The following is a 25,694-nucleotide window of genomic DNA, read 5'->3' on the forward strand; positions in this document are numbered from 1 at the left end:
GCTTCTTCATATTTAACAGTCTTGTTTGAGTTTTCTCCCTCCATGCCTCTACTTGGGCCATTTCCTCAACTGGGACGCCTGATGTCTGCTTCTGCAGGGCTCCAGGATCACCTCCTCCAGGAAGCACACGCCTCTTCTCTAGGGTGGAGGTGGCCATTCCTGGGAGCCCCCGTGGTGTTCTGCTTCTCTCTGTCTCCAGTGCTTGCACAGTCTGGCTTTTCACTTTTTCACTGTCACACTGTGAGCCCCTGCAGGGCAGGGACTGTGTGATTCCCATCTGCATCCCACCAAGGGGGCACTGATTTGGGAGAGGCAGAGTTGAATCCCAAATCCCTCTTTTCCTCCCCTTTTCTCTCCTCTCCTTCCTCCCCACTCTATTTCCTTCTTTCTTCTCTAGTAGTTGCTCATGGCCAAGCCCTGTTCTGGTGACCTAAGGCAAGTCCAGTCTTCGTCGTCATGGAATTACATTCTGGTTTCTGGGGTGAGGGGAGGTGTTGGACATTACACAGCTTGAAGGAGCAACTAATAATCCAGTCATGCCTGTGATAAACAGTCATATAAGACAAGCACAGGGTGCCGGGAAAGGCCATAGCAGGAAGAACTGACGTGTTGGGTGGGGGGCACAGGGAGGGGGACAGCTCAGTAGAGACCTGAGGTGTGAGTGGCGTTGGCCAAGTGAAGGCAGGGCAGGGGAGGGGAGGGGTGAGATAGGATGCTGTGAACACAGACTCCATAGTGATGGGAAGGGGGATGGAATCCTGGACTCTCTGTGTGGCTGTCTCTCTCCCTCCCGCTCCCCTCTCCCCACAGATGGAAATAACTATAATTGCTTCTGCATGACAGAATTATGGATAGTTTTTGCTTTCTAGTTTGTGCTTTTTTTGTATTTTCCAGATTTTCTACAATGGGCATATCATGGTAAAAATTAAGGGCTTCAGAGTCTGGAGACCACACTCTCCTTAGCTGCTGCGTGACCTGTTCCACATTATTTTTCACTTGGTGGTGCTTCTGTTTCTTTCTCTGTAAAAGGCTGATAAAGATAATTAACATGGCTTACATGGCACCCCTTGCATTCTGACGCTTCACTTCCATTCACTCATTCAAGCCCCAAAACTACTCTGTGGGGTTGTTTTGGGGGCTATCCCTATTTTTTTTTTTTTTTTGGAGACGGAGTCTTGCTGTGTCGTCCAGGCTGGAGTGCAGTGGCGCGATCTTGGCTCGCTGCAACCTCCACCTCCTGGGTTCACGCCATTCTCCTGCCTCAGCCTCCCGAGTAGCTGGGACTACGGGCGCCTGCCACCGCACCTGGCTAATTTTTTGTATTTTTGGTAGAGACGGGGTTTCACTGTGTTAGCCAGGATGGTCTTGATCTCCTAACTTCGTGATCCACCCGCCTCAGCCTCCCAAAGTGCTGGGATTACAGGCATGAGCCACCGCGCCTGGCTGACTATCCCTATTTTATAGATGAGGAAACTGAGGCACAGAGACATTAGGTAAGTTGCCCAAGATCACACAGGGTCCAAGGCAGGATTCAAGTCCAGCTCTTTGGTCCCTAGAGCTTCACCACTTGGCTCCATTGCCTACCTCACAGGGTAGGGGTGAGAGGACACCTGTGAAGCCCTTAGCACAGTGTGTGGTACATAGTTAGTGCTCAGTAAATGTTAGTTCTTGTTAGTATTAGCAGTTGTGCAGGGGCCCTGAGGCAGGAATGGGCCATGGTCTTTTGAAAGCTATGTACCACATAGGGAAAGGGGTATGTGGTTGGTGAGGTGGCAGAACTGGATGATACTAGGCGTTTAAAGGTGAGACTCTTGGGCTTGAGCTTAAGGTCAGTTGGAACCCCTCTTGGGTTTTTAGCAGGGATGTGACAAACTCAAATTTGGGGTTTGCCAGTCTTTAAATACCTCTCTGGCCGCAGGCAAGGAGTGAAGCCAAGAGACCCAGAGATGGCTCCTTTTGGTTATAGTGGCTCTCCCCAGACAGATCTGACCATCTACCCCTAGTTATCAGGCCAGGGTAGTGATACCTCCTGGTGTCTGGGCTGGCCACGTGGGCCAGTGCGCAAGAGACAAAAAAAGTCAGCTGTATGTCACCAGGCTGGTCTGGTGATGCTGGGAGGCTGGGAAGTGCCTGTTTGAAGGCAGGAACAAATTACTCTCCTGGAGACAAGGCCGGGCCAGTTCCTGCCGTGTTACATTATTAAATTTGTAATCTTCATTCTAATACTTTCCAGCAGTGAATAAGAACCAAATTTAAAATGCCGGCTTTACATTTCTGGAACGAAGCTCTTTGTCAAGAACTCTTGAAGCCCATAATTTCTCTCCAGAGGTAAATGTCTAAGTCTTTAAAAAATTAAAATAAAAAAATAAAGGAAAACCACTCTTTTGTTAAGGCTAAGTTTGAATGGTTGGTGACCTCAGCGCTGGCCAGGAATTGGGAGTGGGGTCCGAATGTCTCCAGCCCCAGAAAAGGCCCAGGCTGGGACAGGGTCTACAGATGTGACTCCTCAATCTGAGCCTTGCCGGGGAAGAAAGTAAGAGAAGCTTCATGCCTACCTCACAGATGTTGGTACATCTGTTGATTTGGGAAAGGGTTTGGTAAAAATTGGAGACCACAATCCCCAAAGGAATCACCCCGTATAAACCTCTTGTGAGTTTTCTCATGACCCATTTGGTGAATATCAGACCTGGCTGGTGGTAGAATTGGGTACTGTCTTGTTCCTGCCTTTATTTTTAGAGACAGGGGCTCACTCTGTCACCCAGGCTTTGAGTGCACTGGCTCAGTCATGGCTCACTGAAGCCTCAAACTCTTGGGCTCAAGTAATCCTCCTGCCACAGCCTCCCAAAAAGCTAGGACTACAGGTACATGCCAGCCTGCCCAGCTAATTTTATTCTTTTGTAGAGACAGGATCTCGCTATGTTGCCCAGGCTAGTCTTGAACTCTTGGGCTGAAGCAATCCTCTCACCTTGGCCTCCCAATACACTGGGATTACAAGCATGAGCCACCATGCCCAGCCTTTGTTTCTACCTTTAGACCTGGGCAAGGAGGGCCCTGATCTGGGGTCACCAGCATTACTGGAATGTTCTCTGACCCTCCTCCAGTCAGGACTCTGGCTTCACTCTTGTTGAGTGAAGGGAATATTACCCACCGGGACTCTTCCTTCTAGGCCTGTTCTAGACATGGGGACCCTGAGATTCCCTGCCCAAATGGCCCTGAGTCAGCTTTCAGGGTCTGTCTCGACCCCTTCCCTGGCTTCATTCTCCTGAGGGTGGATGCATCCATCGGTAGTATCCTGAGTGTGGCCTTGAAGGTGCTGTTTGTGGAGGTGACAGCCAGCACAGAGGTGCAGAGTGAGCCCTCTGGGTATGGGAGCAGAAGGAGAAAGGGTGGGCCATGGCCTAGGGCTGGCTCCCTCCCCACTCCACATTCATCTGCGGCACTTGGAGGATTCTAAATTTGAACTGTCCTGGCCTTGAAGGTCATTATGAAGACATATTTGTCACAATGAAAGGATAGAACATGTTTTATTTAATAGCCTGATTTATAACTTTTACATATTTAGAATAAGTATGAGGTCCTCCATTTGTTCTCCTGCCGTGGGCCCCATAATCTTGGAGGGGCCTTTGTGTCATCCTTAGGACTGACAGTGAGCACAGCCCAGGGTGGCCCTTCCCCTCATGGTCCCATAACGAGGGCCCTGGTCCAGACACAGCACTTAGATAGCATCCTTATACAAGTTAGAGGAAGGTACTTCTCTCCCTCCCCGCATCCTGGTGGTAGAATTTTAAAAGTGCTGCCTCCTCTAGGAGGATGAATCAGAACAACGTTCCCCTTTCTCCAGTGCCAGCAGGGTACACGTCTGGGCAAGGGAAAACAGGCTGTACCTCTGCTTGTGCCCCTTCTCAGTCGGGCATTTTTGTGCAGGGAGCACTCTGTCCGGGAGTTCACCTCACCCCACAGACCCGAACCAGACCTGAAGGGAAAGTGCTGAGACTGGTTTCCGGAGGTAGCCACCAAGTCATTTTACATTGTTAATGATCAGTCTCATTATGATAGTAATATTTATTGTTTCATATATGCCAGGCATTCTGAACACTTTACCTGGATTATCTTATTGAAATGTCAGACTATGAGGGGTATACCATTGTCATACCCCATGTGCAGATGAAGAAACTAAAGCTCAGAAAGGACAGGCCCATCTTTGGGCCATTCAATAATAAGTTCAGGCCAGGCACAGTGGCTCACGCCCCTAATCCCAGCACTTTGGGAGGCCGAGGTGGTTGGATCATCTAAAGTCAAGAGTTCGAGACCAGCCTGACCAACATGGAGAAACCCCATCTCTACTAAAAATACAAAATTAGCTGGGCATGGTGGCGCATGCCTGTAGTCCCAGCTACTCAGGAGGCTGAGGCAGGAGAATCACTTGAATCCAGGAGGTGGAGGTTGCAGTGAGCCAAGATCACGCCACTGTACTGCAACCTGGGCAACAAGAGCGAAACTCCATCTCAAAATATATGTGTAATAATAAGTTCAAACACAGACCTGCCTGACACTCGAGTCTGTGAGCCTACCTGCTGCTTGGCACTGCCCTGGATCATATTTTATAGCATTCTTTTTGAAGCCAACAAATATTCAGTGGCCCACTCCAGTGTGCTGGGCACTGGAGTTATGGTGCTAAATAGGACCAGGACTTTCTCAGCCCAGGAGAAAAGACAAGCAGAGCAGATAATGGTGACTCCATTGAGCAGAGAGTGCTGAGTCCCACCTTGAAGGGTGAGAGGCTGACTACCAGGCTGGATGTGGGGAAGGTGCCCCAGACCACTGGGGTCCTTATGTGGTTAGGAAGAAGCTTCCTGGGGTTTATTTGTGTCTCAGGGCGACAAAGCAGGTGCATTAGGAAGTGGACACAGGGAAGAAATGGAGCTAGGAAAGGGGCCGGGTGGGACCAGGATCAGCTCCTTCTTGGAGATCCGAGTTATAGCATCATCGTGAGTCCTCTGGGGCCTCTGCTTAGAGGAGCAGGACTTAACATCCACCCCCTTCCACCATCCTTTTCAAAGTCAGAAAACTGATCAGGAGGAGGAGTCATTTGTACATTTTCAGGCAGGTCGAGTTGGAACTCAGGCCTCTGAGCCCTCCTCAGTCAGCCATGATCCAATCCCTTCTCAGGGCTCCTTCCACACCCAGGAGTGGGAGAGTCGCCATTTATGGTTTTAATTTTTAAAAACGGTATCATGCTTTCACGAGTTACAAATGCTTGTCCAGTTATACTAGCTGGCATTTCCTGAGCACATGCCACATTCCAGATGCTGTGCTAGGATTTCACATATGTTACCTTATACAATCCTTGGAGCAAACCTCTAAGAAAGGTTCTGTCGCTATTCCCACTTTACGGATGAAGAAATTAGGTAATTCCCCCAAGGTTAGACAGCTAGCAAGTGGCAGAGCTGGTTTCCTTGAGTCTAACATCCTCGTAAAACTGTATATGCTATGTGCACCCATGGTGGCAATTTTGGGAAAATGCAGAGAAAGCACACAAAAAGAAAATTAAAATGTCTCAAATTCTGTAATCCAAAAGTAGAATGCTTCACCACTAGGGCTATTTCTCTCTAGGGGTGTGTGCGCGTGCGCGTGCACGCACACACCAGAACACATATTTAAACCAACGCAGGGTCATGCTGTAATACTAGTTTGTAAGCTGAAGCTACCATTTAAAAATCACCTTAAAAGGACCTTCACAGGCCGTGCTCCACAGGGACACTCTGATTTCTAGGATCAGGTCTAGAACTGCTTGCCACTCTTCTGTCAACAGACTTGGCAAGGCAGGCCTAGGGACAGCACGAGACAGCTCACCCTAATAGCCATGGTTCATTTTTGTCCCTGCTTTCTGCTCCCGTTCTTATAGAAAATAAATAAATAAATTTGCAAACTGACAGACCTCCCCAGGATTTTATTCTATGCCTGGCCCTGCATTTAAATGCAAGAAGCAGAAGGCTTGTGAGCTATAAATAGCCCAGGCCTCTTCTGAACAGTGGCGGGGAAAATTTGTAGGTTCTGTCTCCTTCCAACCTGGTGACCTGGATTACTTCCTCCCTGCAGCGGCTGCTTTATTCGCTGCCTCCTCTGTCCATCCTTCGTGGAGCAGAGCAAGTCCTCTCTGTAGATGTTTAGTGAGCACCTCCACTGGGTCAGGCCCTAGGTGCTGGGCGCAGGGACTTGAGTGAGACACTAGCATTGTCACAGCCTGGAGTGGCAGTGGGTAAACATAGACACAGACATTCACAAGTGAGAATCTTTTCTGTTGTGGGACCCCCAAGAGGGGTCCCCAGCTCTGGGAATCAGGGGAGGCTTCCTGGAAGAGAGGATGCTGGAGTTGAAAAGTGGAAGGAGGGTAGAGGAACCTGGGGAGGAGGGGTCTATGGGGCCACGGGTATCATGCTTGGCATAGTAACTGGCCAGAGCATGCCTTCATTATTATTAGGCAAATCCTATGTTTTTTAAGAGTGTGTCCTGAGTTCCTTTAGTGGCTTCTGCAATCCAGTGATCTTGGGTACGAAGGACACTCAGCATTTTGCTAGTCTGTGACTCTCAACCTGCTCTGCATGTGCCTTTCGTCAGCAGCCAGGATCCTGATCCCCAACCCAGACCACTGAATTAAAAATCGGGCGTGCAGCCTGGACTCTGTTGCTTCACAAGCTCCCAGGCGATTCTGATATTCAACCACATTTGGGATTCTCTGTGCTGATCCAGTGTCCCATCTGGGGACCACAGCTCAGTTCCCATCCCAGTCTCCCTGCTAGGTAGGAGTTGATTCTCCCTTGGGTGCGTCTAGCAACAGGAAAGAGAGCTCACAATCTCCCAGGGGCTCCCCATTCCATTGACAGGCAGCTCGACTGTGGAAAATCCTTCTTCCCCCTGGGCCCATTAATCTTCACATGTTGGGCTGGGCACAGTGGCTCATCTCATGCCTGTAATCCCAGCACTTTGGGAAGCTGAGGTGGCAGGAGGATTACTTGAGGCCAGGAGTTCCAGCCCAGGCTGGGCAACATAGCAAGACCCCCATCTCTGTAATAAATAAAAATCAGCCAGATGTGGTGGCGTGTGCTTATAGTCCTAGCTGCTCAGGAAGCTGAGGTATGAGGAATGCTGAGCCCAGGAGTTTAAGGTTACAGTGAGCTGCAGTTGTGTCATAGTACTCCAACCTAGACAACAGCAAAGCCCTATCTCTAAAAAAAATAAATTCTCATACTGTGATAACGGGCGGATCATGAGGTCAGGAGATCGAGACCATCCTGGCTAACATGGTAAAACACTGTCTCTACTAAAAATACAAAAAATTAGCCAGGCTTGGTGGCGGATGCCTGTGGTCCCAGCTACTCGGGAGGTCAAGGCAGGAGAATGGTGTGAACCCGAGAGGCGGAGCTTGCAATGAGCCAAGATCACGCCACTGCACTCCAGCCTGGGCCACAGAGCCAGACTCCATCTCAAAAAAAAAAAAAAAAAAGAGAGACATTATCATACTGTGATGATACTGGTAAGTAACATTTGTACAGACCTTTGTTGTATACAAAATACTCTCTTGATTTGGGAGGCAAAAAATATATAGATTTTAAATTCAGAGAGACCTGGGTTTAAACCACCCTCTCCCTTTTTTTCTTCTACCTTATTAGCTGTGTCTCTAAACAAATGACATAACCTCGCTGTGTCTTGGTGTCCTCATTTGTAAATAGAGATAATAACAGTGCTTACCCCTCAGGTTATTGGAAGGATTGCGTGACGTGTCACGCTTATGACATTAGGTGTGGTTGGGCGCAGTGCAGCCGTAAGGCATTCACTTCATAGTAATTTATTATTATTACTGTTCTGTAAGGCATTTGCATGATAAATTCAACATCCAAGACAGTTTTATTGAGTGCTTAATACATGCCCAGCCCTGCTCCAGTTGATGGGGTACATTGTGAAAAAGATATTACTAAATGGCAGTCATTGTTATCAGCATCATCAGCATCATTTTTTTAACTGGGTAGTAAAATCACCCACTTAAAAAATTATTTTTAGAGTCAGGGTCTTTCTCTGTCACCCAGACTACAGTGCAGTGGTGGATCATAGCTCACTGCAGCCTTGAATTCCTGGGCTCAAACCTCAGCCTCCCAAGAAGCTTGTACAACAGGCACAAGCCACCTCGACTGACTAATTTTCAAAATTTTTTTAGAGACAGGGTCTCATTATGTTACCCAGGCTGGTCTCGAACTCCTGGGCTGAAATGATCCTCTGCTTTGGCCTCCCAAACTGCTGGGATTATAGGTATGGACCACTGTATCCGCCTCCTGTCTCCTCTTCGTGGTCAACTTCATTTATCAAGCAAATCTAATTTCTAATAGCCTCTGACAGTGGAAAAACTGAAGTTGGGAGTCAAGAGACCAAGTTCTAGCCCAGCGCTGCCCAATGGACATTTCTGCAATGATGGAAATGTTCTGTGCCTGCGCTGTGCAATACTGTAGCCGCTAGTCACAGGTGGCTACTCAGCACTTCAAGTGTGATGTGTGGAACTGAGGACTGAATTCTTAATTTTTTTTTGAAGTTTAAAGTTTAAGTGTTCACATGTGGCTAATGGTACTCCAGATGTGCTGAGCTGTGAGACCTTGAGCAAGTTTCTTCCCCTGTCTGGGAAGATGAAGAAATGCCATTGGAGAAGCCAGAAGAGAATGTTTGGAATAGAGACTGAGGTCTGGAGCCAGCTAGATCTGTAGTTAATTTCAGTTCTGCCAGATACCACCTCTGTGACCCTGGGCAAGTTACTTAAAGTTTCTGTGTCTCAGTTTCCTAGTTTGTAAAGGGATCCTGATTATAATCACCTCACAGAACTAAAACAAGGTTTAAATGAGATATGATTCTACAAGTGCCTTATTCCCGATAGGCTTTTGACAAATTGTGTAGAAGTGGTTTTAGCTGGTATTGCAGACACTCGTGTTCCCCTATTGCATCTTTGGAAAATTCTGAAAATTCTTGTTTTTGCTATAAATGCTTACAAAATGCTTACTTTTAGGGCTGGAGTTTATAACCTTGAACCTCTTGAAATTATGTTCAAGTTGTATCATTGTGCATCTCTATTTTTTCTTTTTTTTTCCTGGAGAAAACCAAAACTTTTCTCTGGGGAAAAGCAGCTCCCAGCAGATTTTCAAAGGACTCCAAAAGATTTAGGAGCTCTGGGAGGGAGGAAACTGGTGTTCATGGTGCATGTGGAACAGGAGAGGGTGTGATTAGCGAACCAGTGGACTTTGGCTCCAGACGGCCAGTGTTCCTGTCCCAGCCCTGCCACCTCCAGGCTGCGTAAACTTTGTTGAACCTCAGCTTCCCTATCTGTAAAATGGGTATGATACAGGACATATTTCACAGATTGTTGTGGGGATTAGGTAAACAAATCCATGTTAATTGAGTAGCATGGCACCTGTCACCCGTGCCCAATGGATGCTAGCTACTTTTATCATCACATCGTCATTGTCATTATCATCATCGCCACCATCTCTTCCATCCATTATATGCCAGCTTGGTGTGAGGTGTGTCAGTTTTTCAGTCTGCCCTCTCCTCCTGCCCCATCATCTCAAACCTCATCTCACACCACTCCCCCTTGCTCTGTCTGCTAGAGCCACTGTTGTCTCCTTCGAACGTACCAGACATGCCTGCCACGGGCCTTTATGTTTCTGTTGCCTGTTTTGGGAATGCTTTCTGTGATCACTCTGTTTCAGAGAGAAGCACTCATCCCTGCCCTCATTGCCTTCTAGTATCCTCTCTATCTTTCTGTATTTGTCTGACTTGATGTTTGCTTGCCTCTCCTAGCATGGAGATTCAGGAGGACAGTTCGTTTTTCCTTATTTTGTTTCCTGCTCTAGGTCCAGTGCCTAGAACAGTGCTGGATATCTAGAAAGTGCTCAAAAAATTACTTTGTGAGTGAATGAGTGAATGAATGAATGAATCTCATCTAGTCTGAGACAGGCTTCTGTAGGGCTCTCAAGCTTCCCGTGATGTCTCTTGTGTAATATTTTCAATCAACAAATAATCTCTGAACCCTCCTTTCTGCCAAGTTAGGCCTTGGGTTCCAGGGATAGAAAGATGAGTGAGAACATCCCATTTCTTGAGGAGTGCACAGGCACATGGGGTGACCATGGTACAGTTCTCTTCTAAGCACTTAGACTATAGTTGTAACTGCAGAATTATGCTGCCGTCCTGTTTGCTGTCTGTCTTCCACCCTAGACTAGAAGAGCTCAGTGGGTGAGGACCCCCATTCTGTCTTGTTCAATGCTGCGTTCTCGGCACTAGTATGAAGGCTGGCACATATATGTAAATGGGGTGTATGAACGAACAAATACAGGGTGCAGCAGGATAGGGACTAGCAGAGAGGTCTGTGGGTGTACCAAGGAGGGGCGACTGGCCCTGCCTGGGGAAGGATAGGATGGGGCTGTGAGAGATTCACACGGGAGGTGAGGAACCTTCTGTCCCTTGCCTCGACTCTCACTTGGCCAACCATGGAGCAGTTTGGGAATGAGGGTGGGGTGTGGTTCCCCCCCCACAGAGGCTGGGTGGCCCTTCCATATTTCAGCTTCTGCCTGAGCTGCTGTCCTTGGAGTTAAAAATAGGGAAGGATGGGAGCACAAGGACATGCTGTCCTCTGCCACTGAGCAGGGATTCTGCTACCTCTTCTCAAAGGGGGCTGTAGGGCGGCAGGTTTGAGAAGCCAGAAGCTTAAAGAATTATCCCTTCCTGCCCCCTTGAGGACAGGCACAGACTTCTCTTTCCCCAGTCTGGCATGACTGTGAATGAGCTGTGTGGAATGTCACAGCTGGAAGGGCTCTCTGGGGTAGGCGGACATCTGGCAGGAAGCCCATCACCCTCCAGGCCTGGGATCTTGGCAGACAACACCAATCAATCAAGGCCCCCTTTCCTGGGACCATGGCAGGCATCACCAATCAATCATGGCATCTTTTTCTGCCAAGTCCAGGCACAGTCTAAGAATTCTTAGCACAGGGTATTTCAGGCAACAGCTAGCAGAGTTGGCAAAAAAAAAAAAAAAAATAGAAAACCTATTTATCATCCCCATTCTAGTCCACTCCTCTCATGGTGGGAAAACTGAAGCTCGAGAGAGGAGCAGAAAGTTGTCTGATGTCACACCAGAAGTCAGTAGTGGAGCTGGGATGAGACCCAGGAGTTCTGACTCCCTGCCAAGGCTTTTTCTTCTTCTATCCCCTGTTGCATCCTCTTTTCCACAGGAACTAAGGTTTGCAGGTTTGTGTATGCAAAAGAATGGCTTTTAGGCTAGGCGTGGTAGGTAGTTCATGCTTGTAATCTCAGCTCTTTGGAAGGCCAGGGCAGGAGGATCCCTAGAGCCCAGGAGTTGGAGACCAGCTTGGGCAATGTGGCGAGACCCTGTCTCTACAAAAAATAATTAGCCAGGCATTGTGGTGTACACCTGTAGTACCGGCTGAGGTGGGAGGATCACTTGAGCCTGGAAAGGCAAGGCTGCAGTGAGCTGTGATTGTGCCACTGCACTCCAGCCTGGGTAACAGCCTGTCTCTTAAAAAAGAAAAAAGAAAAAAAAGATGAAGAAGAATGGCTTTTAACCCAGGGACTGCAGGCTCCCAAACTTTATGCAACATACCGTGTGTATGTGCTGGCAGGTCCTTGTCTAAGAGACAGTAACTTTTATCCACTTTCAAGAGGCTCCTTGAACAACGAAGAAGGCAAAGAAATCAGAAAAGAGTGAATGGAATGGGCTAGAATCTTGCTACTCAATGTGTGGGCCAAAGATCAGCAGCATTGACCTCACCTAAGAGTTGTGAGAAATGCTGAATCTCAGGCCTCACCTGACACCTGCTGAATTAGAATCTGCATTTTAACAAGATTCCTGTGTGATCCATTTGCACATTGAAGTTGAGAAACCATGAGCTGGAATTCCTTCAGCCTTTGGTGTCCGTGTGGAGGACCTGCTTTGTGCCAGCCAGTGTCCCTGCCCTCATTTGAGAGAGAGAAAAGCAACCAACGGAGGTGCCTTAGCCAAGGTGGGACCCAGCTGCTGTGCAACTCTGCTGAGGCCAAATCAAGGAAGAGTTTGTTTAAACTGCTTCAAGATAAAGGGTAGCGCTGCTCATCCAAGGAGTAGGAGACCCAGTGTGCATTAAGCATGTATGTGGGAGGTTCTTGGGAAACCTTAGTGGACACCAGGTTAGCTGCTATCCTGGAGAGAGATGGATTTTAAGTAGTTGTGGGATGTGGATGAGCCAAGCTGGAGCAACAGGGGATGTGCTGCCTAAGCCCAACATCACTACAGCCTCGGTGCTGAGAACAGCTAGTCCAAGGTGGGTTTGCTCTGGTGAGTGCTGGTGCCAGGTGGTTTCAGGTGGTCTTAATTGAGCCTTGCTAGCTCTAGGTCGTGCAGGTTCTGGAGGAAGTTGGCCATGTGTTGATTGAGGAAGGTGGTGGTGGGGAGCCTGAGGCTTGCCCTGGTGGGACTGGGAGGAAGGAATTCCCTCATATCCAACCCCACCCCATCCCCTACATCCCTGCTCCCCATGTATCCACTGCTTGTTTTCATCCGTGGGCCTTTGTGGGGATACATGTTCACATGTGTTATCTGAAGATGACATCTGAGGGGCCAGACTGTATGGCTTGGCCTTCTCTGGCCTTTGCGGCAGGGTTTCCACACTGCTTCTGGCTCAGGGGGAGCCTCCTTGCCGTACTATGGGCTCCTTGACCCTCTTGGGGTCAGTGTAGAATAGGGGTTAACAGCCTGGCCTGGGAGATGAGATGAAGTGGAAGGAGATGTATATAAGCTTTATTGAGATATAATTCACATACCATACAGTTTACTAGTTTAAAGTGAACAATTCAGTGGGTTTTAATGTTTAATATATTCACAGAATTGTGCAACCATCACCACAGTCAATTGTAGAATATTATTGTCACCCCTGTACCCGTGAGCAGTATCACATCCCATTTGCCCCTCCCTCTGGTCCTTGGCAACCACTAGTCTGCTTTCTAGTTCTATGGACTTACCTATCTTGGACATTTCAAATAAGTAGAGTCATAGAAGAGATGGTCTTTTATGACCAGCTTCTTTTGCTTGCATAATGTCAAGGTTCATATATGTTGAAGCATGTATAGGTAATGCATTTTTTTTTTTTTTTGAGACAGAGTCTCCCTGTCACCCAGGCTGGAATGCAGTGGCGCCATCTCAGCTCACTGCAACCTCAGCCTCTTGGGTTCAAGTGATTCTCCTGCCTCAGCCTCCTGAGTAGCTAGGATTACAGACACACAGTACCACAGCCCAGATAATTTTTGTATTTTTAGTAGAGACAACGTTTCATCATATTGGTCAGGCTGGTCTCAAACTCTCGACCTCAGGTGATCCTTTCGCCTTGGCATCTCAAAGTGCTGGGATTACTGGCGTGAGCCACCATGCCCAGCCCAGTACTGCATGCTTTTTATGGGTGAATAATACTTTATTGCATGGATATACCACAATTTGTTCATTCATCCATGGATGGACATTCAGGCTGTGTCCACTTTTTGACTGTCACGGTTAATGCTACTGTGAACACTTGTGTTCAGCTTTGCTTGGATGGATCAGATTTGTTTTGCATTCCTCCTCTCCAACCTTTACTTGCTGTGGGACCTTGGGCATACTGCTTCAGTTCTCAGAGCCTCAGTTTTCTGAGAGTTTCTGAGAATCAGGGACACTACTGTCTATCTCAGAGTATTGTTTATAATAGTAGCTGCAGTTTACTGAGTGCTGCATGTATCTTACTGTGACAGTCATTGTGCATATGTTATGTCATTGAGTTCAGTCCCACAAGGGGTATGAGACATTTATTTCACAGTTAGCATGGATCTGTGCTATCATGGGCTAAGATGCTACCTTGTTGGAACAAACCATTTGGTGCCTTGAGGAGTTTTCTTTCCAGTGTGCGTGGGGAGGAGGGAGCTTCCCTGCCTCCCCTACACGTTTGGCATTGTCTTTCTGTTAGAGGCCATATTTCTTTCACTTCCTTTTCTTTTAAAAGTTTTGAAATACACATAGAGAAAAGTGCAGCAGCTGGAAGAACTCCCTCATGGTTCCATCACTGCTCTGCCATGAGACCAGCTTGTCCCAGGTAGGGCTGGCCCCTTCACCCTGGGTCCCAGAAGAGTTCGTGGGATAGAGCCATAGCTAACTCATAAAGTATGTTAAGTATGGCTGGGCATGGTGGCTCATGCCTGTAATCCCAGCACTTTGGGAGGCTGAGGCAGGCAGATCATTTGAAGTTGGGAGTTTGAGACCAACCTGGCCAATGTGGTGAAACCCCATCTCTACTAAAAATACAAAAAGGGAAAAAAAATTAGCCAGGCATAGTGGTGCATGCATGTAACCCCAGCTACTTGGGAGGTTGAGGCAGGAGAATCACTGAACCTGGTAGACAGAGGTTGCAGTGAGCCAAGGTTGCACCACTGTACTCCAGTATACGCCACAGAGCAAAAGTCCATCTCCAAAGAGAAAAAAAGTATGTTAAGTATGAACAAGAACTTTGTTCTGTAAACCGCTGAAATTTGGGGGTAACTTGTTATTGCAGCATAACCTAGTAAGAGCTTACTAATGCATTTAATCCTTACAACAATAGATGGAGTGGGTTCTATTATTTTTCCTGTTTTGCAGGGGAACTTAGGCTCAGATTGGTTCAGTAACTTTCTTTAGTTTACTCAGAAAGTGGCAGAGGCACGCTTCAAGTCCCAAACTCAGTTTTTCTGGCTTCAGAGCCTGTTCTCCTAAGAAGACGGAAGTACGTGGGCTGTATTTGGTGAATGATGAGTAATTCCGTGTGGATAGAACACCTGGTATATGCATCATGGCAGACTTGTAGTATAGGTTTGGGGCAAATCCTGGAAGTCTTGAATGCTGTGTGGATTATGTAGCTTCCCAGTGCCATATGGGGCCATAGACTCTACCTTTTGCCCACAACCCAGTTCCTTCCAAGGCTTGTTTAGCTTGTCCCAAATGCTGATGGAAATAGCTTCCTGAGGAAAAACAGCTTTTTGTGGGGCTGTGAATTGTCTTCCTTCCGATGATCGCGGAAATGCCTCTTCTTTAGAAAGTCTTTCCACGTTGGCTTGAGGAGAGTAAATGACTTTCCCCTGACCACCCCTGCTCAGCACAGGACTCCCCCACCCCAAATGCATTTACTCTGCTTCCGGAACTTCTTGTCTTCAGTTTTCATTTAGCTCCACATTTTCCCCTTCACTCTGTCTACGTGTTTTTATTTGTCAGTATAACCTTCAGTTGTACTGGAAAGCAGTGCTTCCATGTACAATGAAATCTTCCGATTTTATTTGCAATCAAGTATAATTCAGCATTGAGTCAATTCTGCTTACAACCCACACCGTGCCTCTAACTCCAATGCTGCATTAATTACCCTTCTCCTCAGCTCCCATAATATTCTGTGTATATCTGTGCCCTTACATTATGCTACCTTGTAATTATTGCACAATTTCCCCTTTTCTTGCCTATCTCTTCTGGTAGACTGGGAGTTTCAGCAAGGTCTGGGTTTAATTCATCTATCTAAGTCTACAGCACAGGATCTGGCCCTGAATAGGCAATTAGTAAAGAGTTTGTTGAATGATAATTACTTATCTGTTTCATGTCCCCTCCCCACTGTAAGTTCCTTAAGGTCAAAGACTGTATCTCATTCAAATCCCCAGAGCCAAGAACAGCATGGCATAGGAAATGAGCTCAATAAATGTATATTTTGTTGGATAAGTGAGAGTAACGTTTCCTTCCAGGGGCATAACTCTTTAGAGTTACAAAGCACATTCTGTATTTGTTACCCAGCTGATTCTCACAAAATCTTTCCTCTCCCTCTCTAGGGTTCTCAAATCCTTATCATGTGCCTTTTGCCTCTCTTGCTTTCACTCATTTCATCTCTGTGTCTTTATGATCTCTCCCTCTTTCCTCTTCAAATCCTCTTGGGAAAAGGTCTGAGGCACTCATCCCTCCCTCCAGTGTAGAGCAGCCTAAAGGGCAAAAATTGCACTCTGGTCTGCGTTGAACCAGGATCACATCCCACATGCCAGCTTTGTAATTATGGGCAGGTTCATTAACCCCTGAGCTTCAGCTTTCCCTTCTGAAAATGAACACAATACTTACTTCACTGGTGGTTGTGAAGATTACATGAAATGATGAATGGTAAGCACCTCTCATAGGCTCTGGTTCAACTCGATAAATGGAAGTTCCTGTCTTTATGTGGAAAGGTGATTCTTTGAGGGTGGGATTTCAGGCATCAGCAAGCCAGTGGGAAGGAATTGTAGTTTAAAAACAACCACAGGATAGGGATGCTTCGTAGTTCTAAAATCTCCCTTGTGAGCCCCACCTTCGCCCTAGGCAGGCCCAGTCCTCTCTGTTCAGTCAGCACCACGGACAGTTCCTGCACGCACTGGTTCTTTGCTGTGGACTTAATTGCATTTTAGAGGCCTTCAGTTGCAAGTCACAACTTTATATACCACCAAGAAAGCTAAAACATGTCAGAATTTAACTCTGACATGCCATTGGTTGCCATTCACATCTTGTCTTAGAATCGATGAAATAACGAGTTTACTAGAGGTGGTATCAGTGAGCAGTTGACCATTGACCTTTAGAGAGGTTAATAATAATAGCCAGCATTTATTGAATGCCAACCGTATTCCAGGCCTTTTCCCCTCCTTCCTCTCCTGTTCTGGGTGCTGTTTGCCCTTTATACATATTCTCATAACAAAGATTACATTTGGGGAATATAAATGTGAGCCAGATATACAGTAAATCAACAGTCTTTCCACCATCGTTTTCCTCAAAACATTCCAATTTTTAGCCTCACTTCTTCAGAACATTGCTTCCTGCTGAATGAGAGTCTAATGTGTTAACCTTTCCAGTCCACACCGTGGTTAACCCACCTAAAAGGCATTTCAAATGCATATCCTGTAACCCAGCAGTTGCACTCCTAGGTATGTGCCCTGAAGAACTGCACAGAAATGGTCACCAAAAGACACATACAAGAATGTTTTGGCAGAGCTATTTGTAATATTCCATTACTGGAGGTTACCCACCCGGATGCTCATCAGCAATAGAATGAATGAAAATCATTTTGATATATTCACACAATGTACTACAATAAGTCATGAGAATGAATGAACTACAATGAAACAATCAACATGGATGAACCCCACAAATGTCGTGTTGGGTAAAAGAAGCCAGATGCTAAAGAATACACACTAGGTGATTTTATGTAGTGAAAACTGCAAAATAGGCAAAACCAGTCTGTGCTGTTAGAAGTTAGGATAATGCTACTTTTGGTGGAAAGTAACTGGAAGTGGCATGTGGGCCTTCTGTAGGGCACTGGTAATGTTTTGCTTCTTGATCTGGGTGCTGGTTCCATAGAACTTTGTAATGGTCATCAAGGTATACACTTACAACTGTGTGATATATAATTGTGCAGTTTTCTTTATGTGTATTGTCCTGCAACAAACAGTTGTTTTAAAAAGCACCTTTCGGCCGGGCGCGGTGGCTCAAGCCTGTAATCCCAGCACTTTGGGAGGCCGAGGCGGGCGGATCACAAGGTCAGGAGATCGAGACCACAGTGAAACCCCGTCTCTACTAAAAATACAAAAAATTAGCCGGGCGCGGTGGCGGGTGCCTGTAGTCCCAGCTACTCGGGAGGCTGAGGCAGGAGAATGGCGTGAACCCGGGAGGCGGAGCTTGCAGTGAGCTGAGATCCGGCCACTGCACTCCAGCCTGGGCGACACAGCGAGACTCCGTCTCAAAAAAAAAAAAAAAAAAAAAAAAAAGCACCTTTCTCCAGAAGAGAAGAAGAAAATGCTGAGACTTTTGTATGCAGGATGATGGGTAAGAAATTGGAGGGGCAGCTGGTCACATGGAAGATTTGGAATTATTCAGCGTGAATAGAATGTAGAGAACACTAGGGAAAAGGGAAAAATTGAGGCTGGAAATGTAAATTGGGACCATGTCAGAAAGACAGTGTGTGTTAAATTGGAATTTATTCTGCAAGCAATGGGGTGCCATTGAAGGATTTTAATCACAGGGTGGTGTGTTCACAATTGAGGTTTAGGAAGCTCAGGCGGGCCGCTGAGTAGAGAAGAAACTGGCCAAAGAGGACACTCTGGTGGTGTGGACACCAGTTAGCATAGAGGAGGAAACTGAGCCACAGAGAGGTTGAGTAACTTTATCAAGATCACACAACTAGTAGAGTGACTGGGTCCAGGTTTACAACCCAGGCATTCAGGCTCCATTGTCTATGCTTTTAACCATTAGGCCATGCTGCCTCCTGAAGATGCTCTAGAAATAGTGAAAGGCTGTCAACTGAAAAGGAGTAGAGAGGTTAGCAGTTAGGAGACCTGGATTTTTTTTCCTGAAACAGGGTCTCTGTCACCCAGACTGGAGTGCAGCAACATGATCATAGCTCACTGCAGCCTCAAACTCCTGGGCTCAAGCAATCCTCCCACCACAGCCTCCTGAGTAGCTGGGACTACAGTGTGGGCTAGTAATTTTTAAATTTTTTGTACAGGCAGGGTCTCACTGTATTGCCCAGGCTGGTCTTGAACTCCTGGGCTCAAGCAATCCTCCCATCTTGGCCTCTCAAAGTGTTGGGATTGCAACCATGAGCCACTGTCCCTAGCCTGAATTATAATATCAACATGGCCTTTGACTCCTGCCCTTCTTTGGGCCTCAGTTGCCCTCTGTACAATAAAGGTATTGATCTGGGTGATCCCTAAGTTCCCTCCAGATGAAACCGTCTCTTATTTTAAGGGAGGGCAGCTTCCTATAGCTCCAGGGAGAAGAAGGGGAAGGTTAGGGCCCTCACAGAAGTAATCAGCGTTGTGCTTCCTCCTCCCATCCTTGGAGACACAACCAGAGGCAACATCAGTGCCGTGGAGGCCTGAGTACCTGCAGATGGTTCTCAGCCCTTGATTTTCAGATGGACTTCAAGACCTGGACCAGGGAGGCATATGAGGCCCAAGTCACTGGGAATGACTAGGCCAGGGAGAGGTTGACCATGGAGGAAGAAGAGACAGCAGCCTCCAGGTATTTATCTCAGAGAGATAGGAAGAGTAGTTGCTGTGGGAAGGGGAAGCAGTGAGCCAGGGACCGTGGTGCCTTTTGCATCTTGGTTTAAAATAGCCAGTCACCCAGAGCTCTTGTGTCTGGGGGAACTTCACAGGCTGCTCTGTGGACTCGGAGTGGACACACACTGACCAGGATGTGGTTAGTGATTTTAGAGCCTGGGGACCTGGAACAGGTCATGGAGCCTCTCTCGGCTTGGGGCTTCTCATCTGGAAGTCAAAGCTGATAATGTCCATCTTCAATAAAATGTCAGAGTGGGGACTGGTTGAGTTCTCTCCTTCTCCCTTCCCCCACCACATCCTTGAGGTCTCATGGTTAAGAGTATATGATGAGCTGTTTTCACACAGACCTGGTTTCAAGCCTAGCTCTGTCTTACCTGGTATAACCTTGGACAAGTTGCTGAACTGCTCTGAGCCTGTTTCCTTGTTGTAAAATTAGGATAATAATACTTGTCTTTCAGAGTTATGGTGGGGTTAAATTATATATGTATATATAATTTTTACATGGTACAGGGTAAATGCTAAAAACAATAAAATCTGTTTTCATAATTTATCATCGTTTTATTATCCTGTTCTTTATGAATACTTACTTTTGGGAGAACGTACATTAGACACATTCATATTCAAGTATAAACAGCAGAGTGAGATCTACTTGTTTTCTTTACCAGAGAGAATTTACATTTTTCTTGGGGACACATCCTAAAGCCAATTCAATTTAACAGACTTTCAGTGGGGATGGGCAGTGTGGGCGCTATCCCTGGTGCTGAATGGAAGTAAATGACGAATGAGCTCATGCTGTAAACACAGACATCGACTAGGTGGATGAGAACTGTGTTTCAAGGTGCCGTGGAATAGTTACCCCAAGAGAAGTGAAGATTAAAATGCCCCTAGGACTCAAGGAGTCTGATGAGAGACGTCTTTGTGGAAGACATGGCGTTAGAGTTCTGGTGTGGAGCTTGATGAGTTTACTTTAGGGTGCATTTAAAACATGGCTTTGGAGCCAGAATAGCCTGGGGTTGAAGTCCAGCTCCACCATTAGTACTCGTGCATGTCCTTGGGAAAGTTACTTAACCTTCTCGATCCTCATTTTCTTTCTCTGTAGAGGGAGACAGCAGCTATCTCATGGTTTATTGTGAGAATTAAGTGGGATGATACCTTTGTAAAACACTTGGCATGGCATCTAGCAAAATGGTAATAACCATATTAATAATAGTCAACTTTGTTGAGGGCTGACCGTGTGTCCCAGCCTACCTAGGCCATCCTGAGGGTTAAATGTTAGGTTAAATGTTATTACATTTTTACATTGCTTGCTTGTTAACATTTAGTGCTCACATAGCTCTGAGATTCTGGTGCTTTTATCCCTATTATACGATGAAGAAACTGAAGTACAGAGTGCCTGATAAATTATAGGTGTTATTTAAGGCTAAACTATGGAGGATGGTTAGAAATTTGATAGGAAGATGAAGAAGGGAGGAAAGGAAAGGAGTGAGAACCAGGATGGGGAAGTTATTGAGGATGTACAGTATTTCTCAGGATGGAGCACTGAGGTGTCTGGCTGGGTTAGGATATGGAGACTGGGAGGGAGACCAGTAGCTGATGGGGAGGGAGTCAGAAAATGGAGAGTCTTGGGTGCCTGGATGCAAAAACTTAAACCTAATTCAGCAGGCAGTGAAGAAACATTCTAAGGTATTCGTTTTGGTTTTGGTTTTTGGGTTTTTGTTTTGTTTTCTTTTTTGTTTTTTTGAGATAGGATTTCACTCTGTCGCCCAGGCTGGAGTGCAACCAGCCTCAACCTCCCAAGCTCAAGCAATCCTCCTACCTCTGCTACAGGTGCCCACCACCATGCCTGGCTAATTTTTGTGGGGTTTTTTTGTAGAGGTGGAGTTTCACTATGTTGTCCAGACTGGTCTGAAACTCCTGGGCTCAAGTGATCCACCTGCCTGGGTCTCCCAAAGTGCTGGGATTACAGGCATGAGCCACCGTGCCTGGCTAAGGTTTTAAATAAGATGGTGGCATGATTGAAACTGTGATTTATTTATGAATTTGTTTGTATTTACCTTCATTTGCATTATAGAATTAATACATTCATTATAAAAATTTAAATGACATAGAGGCATACAAAAGAGAAATAAATTTCCTTCCCAATGTTCTGGTTGGGTGTAAATGGGTACAAGTACAGTAATGATGCGGGAGCCCACCTATGTGAAGATTTTTGAACTTTGACTGGCTTAGGGTGCCAGGCTATCTAAGGTCAGGTGTCCCCAAACCTGACCCTGAGACGAGATCCACGTTCTGCCTGCTTTTATTCTGGCCATGCTGGCAGCTGATTAGATGATGCCCACCCAGATTGAGGGCGGGTCTGCCTTTCCCAGTCCACTGACTCAAATGTTAATCTCATTTGGCACCACGGGATGATGCCCACCCAGATTGAGGGCGGGTCTGCCTTTCCCAGTCCACTGACTCAAATGTTAATCTCATTTGGCACCATCTTCACAGACCCACCCAGGAGTGATACTTTGTATCCTCAACCCAATCAAGTTGACACTCACTATTAACGATCACAGTGACATTTGGAAGTGAGGAAGAGCAGAACAAAGGGAACACATCTCAGCCACCTGAGATGGATGGATCTTGGTGGGGGTAGTTGGGAAAGCATTGGGACAGTCACTTTGGGGACCATGGCCCAGTTAGCAAGAGAGGACCCACAGAAGGGTAGGTGGCGGAGGTTGGACAGTGGACATTGCTGTGGTTGGGTCCAGTCATGGTCTCCAGTTTGCGGAAGGTGGTGTGTCAAGGGAAAAATGCATTTACAAGGGCATCAGCAAGACAGTTGGCAAGGGCAGGTGTGGGGACATTGGAAGGTCTTTCTTCCTCTGCAGTGGTTGGGCTTTCTATGTTCGGCACCTACTTTGTGCCCGGCACTGTGGGAAATGTCTGTCATGTAACCCTCTCAACAGCTCCGTGGGGAAGATGCTGTCCAACTTGCCCCAGGTCTCCATACCTGGGCCTTCTGACTGCACAACCATGCTCACCTGTGTGGGGAGCCAGGGCTGCTGTGAGGCAGATCCTAGGGGCCTAGTTGGGAACTGCTTTCAGGGCTGTAGGGTGCCACACAGATGCAAGGCACAGCTCTGGGGGACTGAGTTGTTTGTCATGCTCTTTTCCTCCCTCTTCAGGGAGAAATGTGTCAGACCCAGGTAGGTGGAGATGGAACCAGGGTGGGGGGACCCGAACAGGGCTCAGCAGAGGGAGGGAGCCGGGGCAGGTGTGTGCTGCCTGCCTGCAGGGTGCCCAGTCATGGGTCTGTATCCCTAGTGTGGGGCTGGGGGGTGTTTGTTCCTGCACATCTGACAGGGACATATGTACAGTGCTGTGTGTGTGTGTGTGTGTGTGTGTGTGTGTGTGTGTGTGTGTACAGGGATGTCTCTGTCTGAGTCTGTGTTTCTGAATGTGCATGTGAGTGGTTCTGTCTTTCTCTGTGTCACTGTACCTGCTATATACAGAAAAATACAGAAACAGTGGAGATGGAGGATGGAGGGAGGCTGCAGATGCAAGCTAGGGAAAGAACAGATTATGGAATGAGTAGAAACACTGATATAAGGGCACACACGCTCTCCCACGTGTTCAGAAACACCCAGGAAGGATGTGTATATACCTACCCATTTAGCCTCAAACACACAGAGTGACAGGCATGTGGAGACCCCTGGGAACACACTCAGACCTGCATTAACCACTGTCTTTGCATGCATCTTCCTGTGTGTGTGTGTGTGTATGTTGCTGTGTGTTTTTCTGAATGTGGGTGTCTGTGTGTCTCAATAACACAGACACGTGTGGGAGACAGAAATATGAGGCTACACGTTCTGAGAAACACAGAGTGTTTGTATCTACGCATGCATGTGTGTGTGTACATGTACGTGTGATTCTTAGAGTCAGGGAGGAAGGAGAGACCATCCTGGAGCTGGGAGGAGGAGGGAGGCCAGGAGAAGGCCAGCGAGAGGTGTCCTGGCCTTGCCCTGCTCCTGGTATGCAGGCCCAGCTCTCCTGTCCTCTGGTAGGAGCAGGATGACTGGGTGTGATTGGGGCTGCTTTTCCCCAGTGGGCCAATCAGCAAGCACTGAAGGATCCCCTTGGGTATAAGCCCACATCTGGACTCTGTGGGACCATGAAAAAGATCCCACTAATGATCTACCCCACCTCTAACAAGCCCACGGTCCCTTGAATCACTAGGCCATGGAGCAGGGAGCAGAGACCCTCCAGGGGCTGTGTCCTGGCTCCCCGCCTTACTAGCTCTACAGGCGTGGACAAGTCCTGACCTCTCTGTACCTCCAGTTTTGGGCACTGGATGGGGGTGAACAGCAGCATCCACCTTATGGCTGGTTGTGAGGATTAAGGCTGCTCTCAAGGCAGACATTGGTCCATCCCACAGTTATTAGTTGAGCTCTACAATGGTCTAGACCCTGTTCTTGGTGCTGAGGTTTCAAGAGTGAACAAAGTTCCCTGTCCTCATGGAGATTATGGTCTTCACAGAGGAAGCGGCCAAAACACCAATATTGTTTAATGCATTTGGGTGATAAACGTCAGCAAAACCAAAGCAGGAGTCAGGGCAGAGAGGGGCAGCGGGTGGGAGAAGGCTGCTGTTTTGGAGGGGCCAGGAGTGGTCAAGAAAGATCTCAGATGAGATGATGTTTGACCACAGAATGGAAGGAGTGGGCTGCTGATGGGGGCGCCATTTAGCCTCATAAAATCCTGTTATTCTCCCACTTGACAGTTGTGCAAATAGAGGCACAGAGAGGCTGAGTAATTTGCCTAAAGTCTCCCAGCCACTGAGATAGATATCCAGGATTTGAACCCATGCCATCTGGTTTCAGAGCGAGTAGTCCTCAGTCAAGGGTGATTTTTGCTGCCTAGGGGCTATTTGGCAATGTCTGGAGATATTTTTGATTGCTGCAACTGGACTGCAGCGGGGTGGGGTGGGGGTGGTACTAGTATCTAGTGGGCAAAGGCCAGGGATACCGTTAGACATTCTGTGATGCACAGGGCAGCCCCTACTGCAAAGCAATATGCCATCCACAGAGCCAGTGTGCTGAGGTTAAGAAACCCTGGTCAAAATCCATGCAAAGCACTTGACACAGTAGGACACATAGTAGGTGCTCAATAAATAGTAGCTGAAGAGGAGGAAGAGAAATGATTTGGAGAAGGTTTCAGGGGAGAAATGAATTCAAGGGGGAGAAAAAGCAGATGTAAATGAATCCATCATTTAACAAAACTCATGCAATACTGTTCGTTGGTGGGGTGGTTACTGGTGAGGCCGGGGATCCATGGAGGTTGATGGACTGAGGATGGAGGCTGAAGCTGGATAACCCCCAACTGCTGAAACACTGCTAACCAGATGACTCTTCTTTCTGTCGCCCTCCCACCTGTGTCTCTCTCCCCATCTCTCTTGGCCGCTTTGTCCAGGAGACAGCCGGAGGCTGAAGGGGGCCATCCAGAGGAGCACAGAGACGGGCCTGGCAGTGGAGATGCCCAGCCGGACACTGCGCCAGGCCAGCCACGAGTCCATTGAGGACAGCATGAACAGCTATGGCTCGGAGGGCAAGTAAGTGTGGGGCCACCAGCCCTCCTGGCTCTTGCATTCTTTTGTGGTGGGGCATGGGAGGGACTGAGCAACCCCTCTGGGAGCCCTGGGGCAGCTCCAGGCTGTGGAGGCCCCAGCTCAGGGCTCCAGGTTCATCCCCCATCTTCAGAAGGGAGACAGTGTAACAGCAAAGTCCCAAGGGAGAGTGAGCCCCACTGCTTGGATTTAAATCCTGGCTGCACCCCTTTCCTGCTGTGTGACCTTGGGCAAGGTCTCTGTGCCACACTTTCCTCATCTGTAAAATGGGATTAACGGCATCAGCTTCATAGGGGTGTCATGAGGATTAGACGTTTATAATCCATATAATGCAGGGGTAATATTTATACACAGCATAAGGCAGTGTTTGGCACTAAGTGCTGTATATTAGTGCTGCTTAAGAAATAAAGGAGGGGGTAGAGAGGGGTTTTATTATCATCATTATTTCATCTTTACTTTTTTAGTTTCCTAAATCCTGTTGGTTTTGAAAAATATATACTACTGCTTTATAAAAGCGTTGCTTGAGCATCAGCTCACTAGACAGTAGTGCGGCTAGCTCCTTGCCAGCGTTTCCCTCCGTGGGCTTCACGTCAGAATCACGAGAACACGTTACCAATGCAGCTCGCAGGGCCCCAGGTCCGAGCTGCTGAATTAGTCTCTGGGAATGTGGCCTGAGAACTCCACTGTTAAAAAGCTTTTATCCTAGAGGAACTCACCTGGACTCGGGGTTTCTCATTTTCACAGAACCCTTTAAGAATTTCAGGAAAGCACTGGGCTTTCCCCCAATACACACAGCCCCCAGTGCATGTACACACTCATTCTCCCACACACAGTCCTGCAAACATGCTTTTCTCATAACTACAGGGGTTATCAGAGTCCCCTAAAACCATCTGTGGATCCCTAGATCAAAGAAACTTTGATCCAAAGCAACTTCCTTATCATATAGATGACC

At 47.3% G+C, this 25,694-nt stretch overlaps 1 protein-coding gene across 1 annotated transcript in view; it reads left to right on the plus strand.

Annotated features, from left to right (window-relative positions):
• LOC105496416 (regulating synaptic membrane exocytosis 4) overlaps positions 1–25,694 on the plus strand; it is a 57,767-nt gene that overhangs the window by 13,643 nt on the left and 18,430 nt on the right. The window contains exon 2 of the mRNA XM_011766815.3: positions 24,589–24,727. Coding sequence (XP_011765117.1) covers positions 24,589–24,727 — 139 coding nt within the window. The remainder of the gene's footprint in view (positions 1–24,588; positions 24,728–25,694) is intronic.

This window comes from Macaca nemestrina, chromosome 15, assembly GCF_043159975.1.
Source record: "Macaca nemestrina isolate mMacNem1 chromosome 15, mMacNem.hap1, whole genome shotgun sequence".
Lineage (NCBI taxonomy): Eukaryota > Metazoa > Chordata > Mammalia > Primates > Cercopithecidae > Macaca > Macaca nemestrina.